Genomic DNA, 17,623 nt, shown 5'->3' with positions numbered 1-17,623 from the left:
CCTGCGAACTATACTGCTGAGGTTGTTTGCATTGATCAAATTCTCTCGAAGAGTACTTGACTGAATCGGGAATTGATTTTGAAATATTTATTTTCGTTGCACGATTTGAACAATACTTGACACTCCATACCGCAGGCGAATGGTAAGTAAGGTGGCCCTAAAATTATTGCGCTATCATGTACTCTTTTGGCTGTATTTCGGGAACATTCATGCATACATCTATACAAGATGAGAGTTTTAGTAATATATAGATAGATAGATATTCCTCATGACTACTACATCATAACTGTGATGTTTCACGTCAATTGATGAAGCAGTTTGAGAGAATTTTTTGTTAAAGATTGTCGTTCAAACCAATATGGCTGCTATACAGTGTGAATTATTAATTATTCATGAACACACTTGGTATCCCCAAGGCTTGGGGAACATGTGGGTGATGTTTCCCCTCTATCTGTGAAGCCGTTCTGGAGAAGAAGATTTTAAAAGGTTTATTCTTCAAAAAAACCAAAGCTGCCCAACCATGTGACCCACGGTCATAGATGGAGAACTTTATGTTCCTCATGGATAGGCAATCATACCTGTAAAGTTTCACCTCGATCTCTTCAGCTGTTTCGGAGAAGAAGATCTTTGAAGGTTTTTTATGCTAAATACAATATGGCTGCCGAACCATATCACCGAAGACGTCATCAATTTTCTCCCCCCATTTAATTTAGCCCCAGATGACCCTCAAAGTTTTCATACTGATCGGATAAAGTGTTCCACAATTGCATTTACGACATCATAATGAAGCCACCTTTGACATCATCCTTGTTTCCTATGGGGAGTACTTCAAATGTGCCAAGTTTCAATTTTTCCATTGAGCGGTTTTGGAGATACAGAGGTCCAAAGTTTTTACTTTTTAGATCCTCGTGGAGGATCTCTAAGTCTTACTCACGTTGTTGTTCTTCATCTTCTTCTTGTGGACTTTTTTGTTTCACAGCCTACAGTTTTCATTGAAACTTCCTGAAACTTGGCATATATATGTAAAAAAAAATACCCTGCACAGACAGTAACCATCTCCGATTTTGAAAATTCCTCCGAGAAAAAAAGTTATGACGTCAAAATATCTCCGCTAATGGAAATCACCTAAAACATTATCTCCGAATCTCGGCAAGCTTTATGAATTCTGTTTGCGGGAATCAAACAGGGCATTAGCAGAGATGAATTACCGCACATATGATACATCACTATGATGTCATATCAATTTTTATGATGTCATTCCTATTTTTTGACATTTTTTGTTTCACAACCCAGAGTTTTCATCGGATCTTCGTGAAACTTGCCATGTATATGCAGAAAGCCCAATGCGCAGGCAGTAACCATCTCTGATTTTTGAAATTCTTCCAAGAAAAAAGGTTTACATCATAATATCGCCGCTAATGGAAATCGCCAACACCATTATCTCCGAAACTCGGCAAGCTGTTTGAATTTTGTTTGTGGGAATCAAGCCGGGTATTAGCACAGATAATTTATCGCAAACCTGATACTTCACAATGACGTCATATTCGTTTTTATGACGTCATCATTAAAAGAACGAGGATCTTAGCTCATTTGAGCTTGTTTCCAACGTAGCTGCCACACCACGTGGCCTATAACATCATAATTATCATAAAAAAACATTCCACAGGAATAGTCACACCGATGGTGAAAGGTGAAAATTTTGTGTCAATCGGATAAGTGGTTGCAGAGAAACAGAAAATTAGCATGGACGGACATACGTACAGACGGACAGACAACCCAAAAACATAATTCCATCAGCGACTTCCTCGGTGGAGGCAATGTTTACCATTCTGGAGCAGATACAGAGGTACCAAATGAGGAATGATGACAGTAAAGTAATTTGTTATGTTCAAATGTAAAAAGCAGGTACAGAAGTATTAGAATTGTTACTCCTACTTTTTTGTCCACTTTCAAATACAAAATATCATTGTCACCTTCACAGGGGAAATCTCAGTGCAATGTAACGACTTGAAACCAGACTGAAATGTTTTTTTTTTTTTTAAATAGACAATGTCATAGCTTGTATAAGAGCCAACACCCAGAACATATAGCAAGGGGAGTGGGAGACAAAAGAGATGGGAGAGGGAAGCACAAACCAGTGGGGAATAGACACATGGGGAGATCTGTGGAAGGGAGAATGATGAGTCGGGGTACACGGGGGAAAACAAGATGGACACTTCAGGAACTTTCAGGAAGGCAAACAGAGAATTTCAAGTAGTTGGGTTTGGGGTGGATTAACGGGGGAAGAAAAGATCATGATTTTGGATGGGGGAAGATAAGAGATTGTGGTGAACAGCTGTTTTGAAGACTGGGAGTGAAGAGTGGGATTGAAGAGTGTGTGGGAGTTTGTTCCAAAGGTGGGAAAAAAGCAATGAAAGAATGCAGGTGAGCAGTCATTCTTGATTTTGGTAGTTTTACCAGGAGGTGTTGCTGGCGGACCTTTAGCGCTCTGCGAAAATAAGCGTGGGACAGACAGCAGACAGAGAGGGGGGGTGAGGCCAGATAGTAGACGGTAGAAGACAGACAGATCACTGACCTGCATGAGGTGAGAGAGTGAGTGAGAGACCAAAAGACTCAGCCACATTATGGGAGATACTAATGATCCTAATTGCCTTGGCATCCATGGTGTGAAGCCGAGAAAGGTGAGAGGCGGGGGCACCAGAAAAGAGGAGAGAGTAGTATTCCATCAGGATGTGGATGAAAGCTTACGTGGTTAGGAGCTCATGTTTGCCAAGGAAGGACTGCACGACGGAGGATGCCCAATCGGCGACTAGCTTTAGAGGCCAGCTTGGAGATGTGGCTTTCCCAGAAAAGATCATGGCAGATAGTGAGACCCAGAAGTTTGAATGAAAGGACTTCTTCCAGAGGATTGTTGAGAAAGTAGATGGGGGGTGGGGGTGGTTCCAGATGGTCCTTTCGGAGAGACATAGTGAGTGTGAGATTTGTTGGGATTGAAAGACATGATCCACGTGTTGGACCAGCTTGTGATTTTATCCAGATCTGCAGAGAGTGAAGAGGCTGCTGCTTGCCAGTCTGAGGAATGACAGATGGTACAGCAGATGGTGGAGTCATCGGCAAAAAGATAAAGAGGATTTTCCAGAGAGTTGGAGAGATCATTGATGAAAACGAGAAAAGCACAGGGCGAAGAACACTCCCTTGAGGATCTCCAGCCTGGACAGGAAGAGATAAGAGAATTCCATTCAGTGCCACACGTTGACTGTGACAGGAGAGGAAGTTTGTGAGCCCTGATTGGGAGATTGCCTTGGATACCATAGGAAGAAAATTTGGTGAGCAGGGCAGGGTGCCAGACCGTATCGAAAGCACGCGATATGTCTAGAGAGATGGCTCTGATTTCATGTCTGGCATTGAGTACCTTCATCCATTGTTGGGAAAGCAGGAGCAGCATGTCTAGAGTTGAGTGACCAGGTCTGAATCCAAATTGATGATCGGAAATCAGGTCATTGGAGAAGAGGAAGGATTTAATGTCAGATGTGATGATGGATTCCATAATCTTGCTGTTGAATAGGAGAAGTCTCATTGGTCTGTAATTGCAAGGATCTGTTTTTGCACCTTTTTATGCAGGGTGGTAATGTTTGCTGATTTCCAAGCAGATGGCAAATGACCTTGAGCAAATGAGAGGGTGAATAGAACAGAGGGAGTGTGTGCAAGAGCAGCAGAGCAGGTTTTTAGGAAACGTGGGCTGATGCCGTCTGGACCAGTTGCAGAATCAGAGTCGAGGTTTGACAGCAAGCACTCCACCTTGTCAGGAGAAAAGGACACAGAGTCCAGGAACAGCTGCTTTTGACTGGGTAAGGTGGGTACAGAAGTGATGGGTTTATGACACAAGATTTAGAAGCAAACACAGAGTTTTGGAATTCAGCCTTTTCACTGCAATGTGCGTTGAGCGGCCATTTGAGGTGAGGGGATGGAAGTGGAACATACACTAGAAACAGACAATCTGACACCACCAGGATTTGGAGGAGGGAGACAGGTTTGAGAGTTTGGACTGGAGATTGGAAAGATGTTGTTTCCTGGCTCTCCTCATCGTAGACACACTTGTTCCAAGCTTTGTGGAAGGAAATGAGATTGCCTTCAGTTGTATTTGCTTTCCATGAGGCGAAGGCAAGTTGTCGTTCTACACTAATGGAAAAAGTTCCTGTGCACCATAAAGAATTGCACAAAATGATTCTGACATGTTACCTAGAGATATAATCGTCAGACAAAGATGTGCCTTGACATATTCCCCAGTTTACCCATGAATATCTGGAACTTGCATATACATACTGTTCACCGCATGTCCAAATTGCCATTCCCGTGTACTGAGTCAAGTGACAGTGCTACATGTGGTACTGGGCAAATTGAAATTCAGCAAGATTCATCGAACCATCCCGGCTGTGAACAACGTTTTTAAAATTTTATTAACGTCTCAATGTCGTAACTTGATGCCCCGGCTTTCCAAAAATGACCGTCTACGTGTTATTGACATGCTTGAGACCGGAATGCCACAAAACGTTGTGTCTCTGCATTTTGATGTTCATCAAAACACCATAGTCACTCTGGAGACATTATCAACAAACTGGCAACGACAGAGACTGTCCACGTTCTTTGGTGACCTGTGAGGTCACGTACATGGGTGACCACGTGTGAGGTCACATCGGCAGGATAACCATATTCGGTTGGTGCACCCTAGTAATTGGTTCAAGAAAGCAAGTTTGACAGCTTGCAGCATCCCTGGCTTGTGACCAATCAGTGCCAGAACTGTCAGGAATTGGTTATGCGAGCATAACATCCAACCACGTCGACCACCAGTAAGTCCATTTTTGTTGCCACGTCATTGCATTGCACGCTTGGCTTAGTGTAGACAACGTCTGAGGTTCGGGAGACAAGATTGCACTACTACCCTCTTTACAGATGAGTCGAGGTTCCATTGTTGACAGTCGTGATGGCCATTGTCACGTTTATCGACAGGAAGGGGAATATTACATTGATGCATGTGTTGTGAAAAGTTTGTCGTTCGGCAGTTGGAGTGTGATGGTATGAGGAGGCCTCACTGTACATCACAGAACCCAGCTGGATGTCAATAATGGCAATTTGACAGGTATTTGGTACCATGATGAAGTTCTCTGTCTTCACGTCCACCTGTTCCTGCAGGTTCAAGGACTTTACATTACACTTCAACAGGATAAAGCTTGCCCTCACATCGCACGATTGGTCACTGACTTCATCGCACAACAGAACATTCCCACACTTCCCCGGCCATCTGTTTCTCCTGATCTTTCTGCCAAAGAACGTGTGTGGGATGAAATGGAACAGTAATTGCACCATTTTCAAAACTTTCCTGCGACGGCCCAACTGTGGCAGGCCTTGGTACAGATCTGGAATGACATTCCTTAAGCCTTCTTCAACCATCTTGTATCCTCAATGAGGCGCCATTGCCAAGCGTTTGTCAATGCAAATTCTGGTCATACCAGATACTGAGCTGAAACTGACTTTTGACAGCACCCTTCTTCGAGCCTCTGCAGACATGTCTTACACACATGTGTTGACATTCTCATGTTAATTTCATGTTTATCAAACTATTAATATGACCAAACAATGTGATGTTTGTTTTCATTTCTCATTTTATATCGGTGTAAATTATGCACAGGAACTTTTTGCACCAGCATATATGGAACTCAAGTGCTCTTTCTTCTGACTTCAACATAATGTTTCTCCAAATGCATCCTAAATTTATTTTTCTTTTTTTGTGTTGGCTGAAACCAGGCTAACTGCTTGCATCTTTTGTTGACAATTCTTAAACCTTTTATTTTTTTTTCCTTTGACAATTAATTTTGCTTTACCTTCTCAGTTACGCTTCAAACACAGAGCTTTGCCTTTCCATACCCGTTCAGCACTTCTTTGCTTTATCTGAGAGCCTTCGATTGTATTGATAATTTTTAAAAAGAAGAATCTTTTGGAATCCTTCAAAAATTGTACTGATTTGTATATAGTGTGGGGAATTTATTTATGATGGTTTATTATCCTTATAACTTTTTTGTTTCTAAACCAAATAAAATAAAATTTCTATAGAACATAAGCACATTATTCAACTTTTAAAAATTAATTTTGATTTTTTATTTCTTAAAAATTACATCAGACAAATGGGCTCCTTTCAAATTCGTGCATTCACGACAGCGGATCATCGTATTGTTCATTACCGCAAGTAATGTCTCTTGATCAATAGAGTGGATGGTTGCAGTGATGTTTGCCTTCAAGTCATCGATCGATGTTGGATGTTCCTTAAAAGCTTTGCTCTTCAGAAATCCCCATAGGAATAAATCTGGTGGAGTTAAATCTGCCATATCAAAGTGTGCCTCATCTGTCATGATGACCTTGTTTGTGAAATTGGCATGCTCATTGCATGTAAAAAAAAAAAATTGAATTTTTTTTTTTAATGCTCATTGCATTTATAGTGCTCCAATCATTAAAAACTTTCAAGTATTATCTGTAAAACAAAGAAAACAATATTTAGTTATGCCAAGACTGCTTCCGGCTGGAAAGATTGCAAATGTGTCACATATAAATGCCCCACCCTGTATTTAATAGGATCGGATAATTTTATATTTCCATGTTAAAGAGTTAATCACGAATTTGTTTTTTTTTTTCCACTCTTGCAGCTTAAGCTATCTCGAAATATGAAGTCCCAAACAATACCTCCAGACGTTAAGGTGCCAATCACAATAGAAGGTGAATCCAAGTCACGTGTTGCACTTGTTGCAGTTGACAAAGCAGCGTACGTCAACAATCCCAACAACAGAGTCACTTCTAAACAGGTAAAACTCATTTTAAAACATCCACAACCTGACCGAATTTAACATTGCTTTCCTTTCTGTTGAATTTTATGATTTCTCAGTGGTTTATTTTTTTTGTATGTAATGTGATGTAACAATGCATGTGTCATAAAGTAGGTTAGTTCGTTCGTTTGATAAAGAAGTGCATTTTGGTAATCAATGTCATGGTACAGCAATACATCACCACCTCTCCCTGTCAGTTGCTGTCTTCCAAATTATAATTTCCATGATTTTTGTAGACTTTGTTATTGAGGCTATGCAATGCATTTGGGTGTGGTCTCAAGGCTTTCTCCATCGGTGTGGGATCCCAGCTCTCAGGTTGGAAACTTCTTCTTGAAGATTATTGGCTCTGATATATGTGCTAAGATCACAATTGGAGTTTGAGAAGAATGATAGATATTGGTGGCTTTTGGGTATGTCTGCAATTTTGTTCAGTGGTGCCATGATTGCTCCATCAGACACCTTATTTGATTTAAGATTAAAGAGGCATCAAAAGCATCAACCTTGGCTCTAAAAGCAAAGGTTAAATTTTGGTTCAAAGCCATATTTGTCAGGATAGAACACACAAAGCAATTATGGAATCTCATCTGGATCTTGCATGAGTTGTGGTTATTTCAGCACCCTGGAATTTTTATGACAGAAAGAAGGCAAATGGTCCCAGGTCCAGTCTTCTGCATGTATCAAACTCAACTTTTCTCATCATCTGTGATCTTTCTCTCCCTTCCCCCCTCTTTTTCTCCCCCCCCCCTTTAGTATTCCAATCAGCGAAGCGACGGGTGGTATTTGCGAGTAAATAAATAATTAAATGTTGTGTGTTGGTGGTGAAGATGCTAAAATGTATTAAAATAAATAATGCAAAGTTGCATATTGGTAGTGGATAGGGAGATGGTAAAGTCTATAAAAATAAATAAATTTCAAGTTATGTGCAGTTGGTAGTGGAGATTAAGTGTATATCAATGAATAATCATTCCCAAAAGCATATCGTTACTCTGATAACAAAAGTGTCTAAGCTTCATCAACAAATAAAATGATTTAGGCACTTTTGTTATGAGGGTGATGATATACAATACTGTACTGTTCTCTTAGGAAATTAATTTAAATATAGTAATTGCCAAAATTCAGAAATAAAACCCTGTGGCTATTGACTTTTGGCTCTGATACCAAAACTATTTCACATACCTCATGAATAGATATCATTGCCTATACCGGTACATGTTGAATATGAAAGAAATCCGTCCAGTCATTTTAGAGTCGTGGCTCCAGAAGGACAGACAGACATCACTCAAATTATAAGGACCCAATTGATGCCCAGTTAGCAGCGAATAAATCCTCATTACTCTGTGCTCACGTGACATGTAATCTCCCCTCTTGCTTGGACATTCTGTGGAGTTATGTCTGGCACATCCTAGTTAAACCATGAGGGAGAGCGGTCCCATTACATCATTTTACCTATCTTGGATCTGTGATTGTCTGTTTGCTTTTGAATGCTCGAAGGTGCGACACGTACCACAACAGTTCAAAATTCCGAGAGAAAAAACAAAAGAAAAATTTTCGTATCGAGAGGAAGCTCTGATGCTCAAAAGAAGGCAGAGAGACGGGATGATGCTGATTGGACACAAGAATAGGCAAGGGACACTAAAGTTCAGACTGGCCAGTCAAAGTTCAAGCTTCAGAGAATAACAGGCAAGAGACACTGAGGCTCACAGACAGGCCAGAAACAAAAGACGTGATGCTGCTACAAATCTAGGGTGTGCTTTGAATAATTATTATGAAGAGTTTGTCTGCAGAGCCAGTGTGGGAAGCATGACTGATCAGTGTGAATACTGTGGTGCTTTAAGGCTCCCTGCTGAAACACCTACTCGATGGTGCAGTAAAGGACAGTACATGGTGCCTAATTTAGCACCGCTTCTTCCATTTTTGCAAGCAATGCTTGACGAGTCAGCTTCCATGTCAAACCAATTCCTAGACAACATCAGGAATTACAATTCCTGTTTCCAAATGACGATTATGTCGTAAAATACGTTTTTGTTGTCCGAAAAGGCCCCAGTTTTTTTAATAAGCTTATGTTTGTTGACTTTATCATAAAACCTTGCCCCCCCTCCCCCTCCCAATCCTGTGCATAGCACGGGTACCTCACTAGTGCTAGTATATGTACGGGGTGTGTCAATAAAAGGTTAACCACTTCAAAGCTTTATTAACCAAACATTGACTCATAAAACAAAAAATGAACTTGCAAAAATTTGAAAACCAAATCATGGAGAAATGAAACTCATTATGTGTTAATGCGCTTGTAGTTGAGGTGTTCAATGTGAGCACCCCCATGCACACAACATGTGTTCACATGAATTGTGAAGTTTTCAATGACGGTTCTGCAAGTTTTAATGGTTACTGTCTGCACATAAGCCTCAATTGCTGCCTTCAGATCAGGTTCAGATCTGGGGTGTTCCTTGTAGATGTTAGACTTACAAGAACTCCAGAGGAAAAAAATCCAACAGATTGAGGTCGGGGCTGTGTGGAGACCATTCGTTTTTCATACGCAAACTGAGAACTCGTCCAAATTTTTGACGCAGAAAGGCAGTTGTTTCATTGGCTGTATGCGGGGTAGCACTGTCTTGCATGAACCACTGTCGCCAGAGGGTTGCAGTGCTCATCGATTGCTTCAAGTCTTCATAAAATGTGTTGACAATTGACCAGCATCATTCTTGATTGATGGTAACTGATCTTCCGTTTTTGTCTTCAAACCAATACGGCCCAAAAACACCTCTGTAGCTGACAGCTACAAAAGCAGTAACTTTCTGACCCTTAAGCGACTTCTCTTCAATCTCAACTGGGCGTTGACTTCCCCAGAAAATGTTGTTGTGTGAATTGACAGCACCATTGACTCTATGAGGGGCAGTGAATAAGTAACTTTAAAATGGCGATATATATTTGAGAATGTAATGTGTGTAGTTATAGACATATGTTATATCTAAGGGTAAGAGTCATGTTTGGCCTATTTTAGATCTGGCAACATTGAGCGTATGATATCAGTTGAGCAGTTCCAAGATGGCGGCTCCTTAGAAGCATGCACCAGGGAGGAGCAATGTTCTGTCATCCGTTTCTTGGGAAGTGAGGGTGTGAATCCCAGTGAAATCCATCACAGAATGAAAATGCAATATGGTGATGCATGCTTATTGTTGCAGCAGGTGTACGCCTAGGACAGAAAGTTTAAAAGTGGAGTTCTTTCAGTTCGGGTGTGAGTGTCTATGTACCCACCTTGCAGACACTTTGCGGAACCCCAGCATGTTGTGAATGATATGGTGTGCTGAACCATGGCTATTATGCTCAATTCAGAGACCACTTCATCCAGCATAATGTGATGGGTTTCCTTTAGCAGACGCTCAACTCCTGTAACAATTTATGGTGTGTTGGCTGTGTGAAGCTGGCCCGAGCAAGCAGCGTCTGCCACACTGGACACTCCAATTCTCCAGAATCAAACCCTCTCACATACATTCAACAACCTCTTCATCCAACTGACTCCAACTTCTCTCATAGCAACTAGCATCTCTGTATTCACCTCATCAATGCCTGGCACTCTACCCTTCTTCATCCACTTTAATACTTCACCTCATCCGTGATCTCCACTAATTCTACTTTCCTCTCTACATAACAAGGAAACTCCACCAGCTCACCGTTGCTCCCTCCCCAGTTCAACATCTCCTTGAAATATCTTTCCCATACCTTCAGTACTGCCCCCACTCTCACCAGCCTCCCACAACCATCCTTAAGTGTGTGTGTGTGTGTGTGTGTGTGTGTGTGTGTGTGTGTGTGTGTGTGTGTGTGTGTGTGTGTGTGTGTGTGTGTGTGTGTGTGTGTGTGTGTGTGTGTGTGTGTGTCACTGTGTCACTGTGTCACTGTGTCAGTGTGTCAGTGTGTTTCCTCCATAACTGCAAAATCATAAAACCTATCAGCCTGAAACTTTGCATGCATACGAAGAAAACTCCAACGAAGTGCAAGAGTGAAAATTGGGTGTTTGGGTTAATTAAAACACCCCCTTTTGAAGATAATTAATGGCCTTATTTAATTACATCCTTCATCAGGCGATCCTCAGCCACCTCACTCTCTGGATCTTAAGGCATTTTCTGGGTAACCTCACTGGGGTCTGAAGCCACCATGTTTTTTGGCCTGCTCAACCATGCCTTGACTTGGAACAGGCTGCAACAATTTCTTCACGATAAAGTTTTTTTTTTTCCACTTTCCACAGTCATATTATTGGAAAAATGCCTGTGCATCACAGCTACGAATCTCTGTATACATTGCTTTTTGGCAGTACGATAGTTTTCAAATTTGGAGCTTGTTGCGATTTCATGCATTACATGATACATTTTCCATGATCTACTCTCACAGACTAACTGAAGTACATCATCGAAATATTATTTCGGTTTTGAGGATCGGATATCGTCCAGACTAAATAAATGTCAAAATATGTTGTGAAATCTGAAAATTTAAAGAAATAACGAGTCTTCTAACTAAGCCGATATACCCATTTACTTTAAGCAAGCAAGGCCATGTCCCCTCCTTTTCCATAGATACAGAAGAAAATGTGAAATTTCCAAAGCATTAAACTTGTCTTTTTCTGCTGTTTGGAGAATTATATTGAGTGAACAAAAAATTTAGGAACGTGCCAAAATTAACGAGCTTCATTGAGCTATTAGTCAGGTTCCTTGTGTCCATAATTTGACGTTCGTTGGAATTTTTTGGAGAGTTGCAAACCCCAATATTTTTGGAAAGCTTAAACAATATCAAAACAGAAAATCCATGTTTCACATTTTTTCAATGCAGATAATGTGGTCAAATAGGTCGTTTTGGGGTAATACCCCTTTTTTTAAAATTTCAGTTCTGAAAATTAAAAATTAATCGCAAGCAAGCAACTGATGATGCATAATTGTTAACTAGAGGACAGTTCTTAATATAGAATACATATATCTGTATTTTGAGCAATGGTTGCCATGGAAACTGCTATCATTTTGTCATATTACCGTTTATTTAATGTATTGCTTTCAAATCTTGAAACAAGTAACACATGAATATGGTGATCAGTGAAATGTACTTAATGTCAAATACGAGTTTGTAGCCAATTGGCATCACTGTCTCTAATGTCACTCATCATTGCCATCGTCATCATCACTACCCTGGTCATGTTGTTCAATGTTTGAGTCCTCGTCATTCTCACAAGAAGTGCTGCACATGCAAAGATCAGTGCATGTTAAGTTCTTGGCCCTGCAGGAACATCTCTGTGATGAACATTCTGTCTTGTACTGGCACCTTATCATCTCGATAATTGCCTTTGGTGCAGGGAGAATTCTGTTGTTGTCGGTTTGAGTTGACCACTCGTGTCCTTGTGGAAGCCATTCTTTAATGGATCAAGAAATGTTTGCTGAGAAATTGCTGCTTGACCCCAAACGTATGCCTGGATATGTACCCGCATGATATGCTGCCTCAGAGCACCGACAGTTGGTGGTAACTTGTCATTCTCAGCCATGTTCTTACAGAAGAGATGCCACCGAAGTTCAGGGATTCTGGAAATATTGACACCACTTGGACAACAACCTGAACAGACAAATCTTGCTAAAGTTGTGTATAGGTCCTCTGACAGTTGAGCATCCTTACAGAGCATAGCAAAGGCATCTACCATGTCGTCATCGGCCTTCAAGTAGCACTGGAACCACTTTGCCTTACCATGTCGAGCGAACCGCCCAGTATTATCGGCACCTGTGAATGCGTGGAAGGCTGGCAATGCCTAGGCTCTCTCCTCACCTAGTGCCTTCCAGATTGGCTCGATTTTGACAATGCTAGATGCCATTGAGATAGATGTGTGTCTTGGCAGGTGATGATAGTTTGCTATGGCAAGAACCAGAACATCCGTATCAGGTGAGAATATCATCAGCTCAATATCTCCCGTGTGTTGCTGTGATGCAGCTATTGCTTGCTGGATCATCAACGTATCAGCCTCCTCATGGTTATTCGCCTCAAATTGGAGACCCCTGTTGCTCGACGTCCGCCCAGATGTTGAAACGACTACCACCTTTGTTGAATCGTGGTTGTATTCTAGAGTTTTCTCTCCCAAGTACTCTGTCAGATCAGCCTTGGTTTGGTCATGGGACAGAAATCGACTCATCGTGATGTGTTTGATACTGGTATTATCCTTGACCTGATATTGGACTGGTGCCTTTCCTTGATGTCGTTTGTCTCTGGTTGTGCTCTTGAGGGAATCCTGCTTGTATGTATCAAAAACAAGAATTACATGGTCGAAGCCTCTGGTCAGACTCATCACACTATCATTGAAACATTCACTGAGGTCCTTCACTGTCATGACCATTGCTGGTTTCTTCATAATTTTCTGGACAACTACCATTCCATCCACGACTGTGACCTTCGTGCTAGTACTGCCATCAATTACAGCATCAGCGGGTGCTGGTTCCATGTGTGTGGCATCAAGCTCATCTTCTGGTAAAGACGGTTCCTTGTTGGCAAACTTCTCCAAGTTGTGGATTAGCTTCGACTTGTCGGTGCATGACAATAAGCTACCGTTTGGTGCAAACAGGGCCCTCGGTGTCACAGTGAATTCAAAGTTGCCAATTGCATCCTTCTGGTCGACGTCCCTGCTGGATCTGGAGAGTACCATCAGTCTACCATACAAATCCTTGGTTTCTTTTAGATCTACTGTCTTGTCCCTGATCTTGATTGCTAGTGTTGTATTGCCAGACATGTACATTGTACATTCTGTTCTTCTCCTTCTTCAGTGGTGCCCATAGGCTGACATCACCATTGATCCGTTTAGCAACAAAATCTTCCTAGAGATTCTGTCCTGTTTCATCAATGTTCAGTATCTGTGGTACAAATTATTCTGGCACATAAGCGTGGGTGACCACATTGAAGAGCTGGTTACCCACAACTTCAAATGGATTTTCATGACTAAGTATGGCAGCCTTGATTCGGTCAATTGCATTGTGTTCACGCTTAACGACACTTGGAGACAGGCCATGGTGCTCAGTGATCTCACTTTCCTTCAGACCAAACTGTCCCTTAAACTCACAAGACAGGCGTGACAGTTCAGGTGCAGCCAAGAAGAATCGCTGTCTGGCATTTGCATTATTTGATATGCCAATTAGACCAGAGTGAACCTTCAGCAACCTGGTCAGATGTTCAACAGCGTGGTCTGCTCCGATCGATACAAATGGGATAGTATTCTTGGTGACCGAAATATTGCCTGCTTCGAGCTCCCTCCAGGTCTCTGGATGGCTGGTCTTAAGCACATACATGTCATATATATGTACCTTGTCCAGAGCTGCTTGTACTTCATTCTGTCCATGGCAAAAAATATCTTGCTGAGTTCTTCACCGGCTTGATGAAGGTTTAAGTCGGCATTCCGAGATGCTGCAACAAAATGCAGAATTGTCTCTACTCTGTGGAGATACTTCATCATGGCCTTGAACATGGCATTCTTTGAGAATAAACGAAGCGAACTGAAAATGACGTCATAGTGCTGCACGTGCTTGGACGCGTGCCGCGCCACATGACGACGTCATGCCACGCCCAGCAACCGTAACCTGAGGCGATGGCATGGCGTCGCGACGTGGCGTCACCTATGTTCCCTACAAGATCACACTTACAATACATCAAACTACAAAAACTTAAAAGCAAACGTTTTACTACTGAAGGTGCCGAAACCTTCTGATATTGAACAACAGACACACCAATGTTTCATTGCACAGATGGTCGTTTCCATGGCAACCAACTGTTCCAATACTTGAAAATCATAATACTTATGTGTAAGTTAGTCATGGTCACTATATTTCACAATTATTTAGGCCATCCGATGAAAAATATAATTAAAAAAAATATATGTTAAAAAATGGAAATTAATGCTGTTTCCATGGCAACCGACAGTCAAAATGCAACATTTTATTATCTTATAAAATCCATTGTTAGCCATTTAACAGTAATCCATCATCAGTTGGTTATTTTGTATTATTTCAGATTTTTTAAAATTGGAATTCAAAAAAAGCGTTTTTCACCCCAAAACGACCTTTCCAAAAGTTGAAAAAATGTGAAACATCATTTTTTTTATTTAAATAGATTTTAAACTTCTCAAAAATCTATAGGTTTGCTACTCTCCAAAAAATTCCAACGAAATTACACAAGGAACCTGACTATATATGATTTAATGCATTCACTGCTCGATCTCATGCCCTGTCCCACAGAGTGACTGCCTCTCCATAGCATCTGCCAGATCTGTGTCTATTTTCAGAGGATTTGTGAGGTGCTCTACAGGGAATCAAAGGAAATCTTGTCAAAAAAAAATCAGACGTTTACAAAAAAAAAGTTATAACGTTATATATATATATGTATGTATGTATGTATGTATGTATATATATATATATATATATATATATATATATATATATATATATATATATATATATATATATGTATGTATGTATGTATGTATGTATATGTATGTATGTATATATATGTATGTATGTATATATGTATGTATGTATATATATACATACATACATACATACATACATACATACATACATACTCTACCGTTTCCTGCTCACATACAAATAAACAAACAGGGTGAATGCATAGCCTCCATTCACCTTTAGTGGCGGAGGTAATAAATAACATGATGGGCTGTAAAACTGACAAACACGAAGGCCACAAACCTGGTCGTGTTCTGTTAATAAGCGGCTTGCTTGTTTGAAAGCCTTCAAGGTAGCACTGCAATAGAACAGAGTGATCGGCATAGCTTAGCAACATGGCGGTCTCTGATGTAAACAATGCCGTTGTGGTTCTCGAGCAAATCCTGTCTGGGTCATGTTTTTCAGTTTTACTCTACCCTCATGTGACAATTTCACAAAACAAATTTCTTGTGTTAGCAGCACCTACACAGAAAAGAGGAAAAGTTATGTTGTTGGCATGCTAGCAGATTTAGCATCTTCCTCTTGGAAGAGGAAAAGAAAGAAAAAAATGGGGAGTCAGAAGGAGGAGTGTCCTGTCAACCTTATCCATGAACCTGCCGTTGTGCATTTTGAGTGGGTTGGGGGTGGTGGTGGAGGGGTTTTGCATGTTTTCGATTTTAAAGAATGAGGATGAAAAGTGCGAGTAACAATAAAGGTATGAAATTCACGTTTCAATTATATTATGAGCAGACCTATGCATTACAGGGATAGGCTATATGCTTGATCTTAAACATTTCATTGGTTTTGAATCCAACTTTGGTGGCAATTTTTGCTGACATTAGGAAGCACCTCTGTTCATTGCATATGCTGCTTGCCAACTGGCTTGGCAAGTGACTTGCAAAGCAGTTGATACAGAAGGACTGGCTAGTAAAACAATAGCAAGCCGCTTGCTCATGGAACATGCCCTTGGACATGTGATATGAGTCCATTCTCGCTATAATGTGGAATATGGCACCATCTTGGGATGTTATTATATGGAAGGGAAATATTTTCTGCCGAAATTCATGCAATCAATTTCCGTAGCATTTGCTATAGTGTTCTTCTTCCAACCCTTTCTGCAAATCATTTCTAATCTCCTTTCATAATGTAGATTATAATCTGATGGCATTTATTTCTCGGAATTAATTGTTTATTTCAGCAGAGTTGCATATTTCAAGACAACAATGACATCTCTCATTTACTTCTGCAGTTTCTAATGTGCCAATTAAAAAGGATTCCTTGTTCTAGGTTTGTGTTCTTTTTTTACATGTATAATGCAACTATGCTTGTGAATAACAAAAATACCATTTGTGTAGGTGTTTGCTGCTTTGGAGACATTTGACAGAACTTGTTCCCCTGGAGGAGGAAAAGATGCTATGGGAGTCTTTCATGACTCTGGCCTCATCTTTGCAGCAACCAACGGCGACAGGAGCACAGATAAAGGTTGAACCTGCTTATAACTCACTCCAACATCAGCATGCTAAAATAGCACTGCAACTGAGGAACTTTTTCAATGTACCATAAACCTCTAATGAGGCCAGCTTTTTAAGAATTCTGCACTCACTGAGGGATAGCAGGATTGACTAAAAGTATGCATACTCACGACTGAGCTATCTAGCTGAGGTTTAAATGTTGACCCAGCTACAAATTGTCATCCTAATGTTTCTCATGCAGGCCGACACATTCATGTGTGTGCTATTTCTTGGAAGAGCATTAAACTGGGTATTAAACATCTGCCAGCATTAGTGGGTGGATGTTAAAGATAGATCTCATAGTGTCCTTCACAAAGCTATTTTTTGATGTTGAATGGGACAGTAGTGCCTTTGTTTGTCCTGACACAGCAGCTGGAGTTGTGGTAGAGGGCACGAAAGATGTTAATATACCCCTTGAGGATACCATTGTTGTGAATGATGTTCCTGAGAGACTGTCAGTGGATGTTGTAAAAAGCCTTCCTGAAATCAACAAAGTTGATGACAAGGGGCTTCTGGTACTCTAAACTCTGATCGAAAATGTTCCTCAGCGTTAAGATCTGCTCACTACATGACCTGGTGCTCCTGAAGTCAGCCTGCTCCTCTGGAAGGGAACTCTCAATTTCCACCTTTAATCTGTTAAGGAGTGCTGGGCAGAAAACCTTCCCAGGTACTGACAACAATGTGATTCCTCTCCAGTTGTTGCAGTCGCTGAGATTACCCTTTTTCGGCAGTTTGATGTTGACTCCCTTTCTTCAGTCATCTGTGACATCCTCAGCTGTCCCAATGTTGTTGA

General features: G+C 40.9%; 1 protein-coding gene across 4 annotated transcripts in view; it reads left to right on the top strand.

Moving 5' to 3' along the window:
* Positions 1 to 17,623, top strand: part of LOC147030159 (complement C3-like) — a 741,443-nt gene that overhangs the window by 299,425 nt on the left and 424,395 nt on the right. For all 4 annotated transcript variants that reach the window (XM_085873916.1, XM_085873917.1, XM_085873918.1 and 1 more), the window contains 2 exons: positions 6,696 to 6,851; positions 16,675 to 16,801. In XM_085873916.1, coding sequence (XP_085730042.1) covers positions 6,696 to 6,851; positions 16,675 to 16,801 — 283 coding nt within the window. The remainder of the gene's footprint in view (positions 1 to 6,695; positions 6,852 to 16,674; positions 16,802 to 17,623) is intronic.

This window comes from Eptatretus burgeri, chromosome 3, assembly GCF_056783735.1.
Source record: "Eptatretus burgeri isolate ZD-2024b chromosome 3, Ebu_testis_v1, whole genome shotgun sequence".
Lineage (NCBI taxonomy): Eukaryota > Metazoa > Chordata > Myxini > Myxiniformes > Myxinidae > Eptatretus > Eptatretus burgeri.
This window is presented reverse-complemented; position numbering and strand designations above follow the sequence as displayed.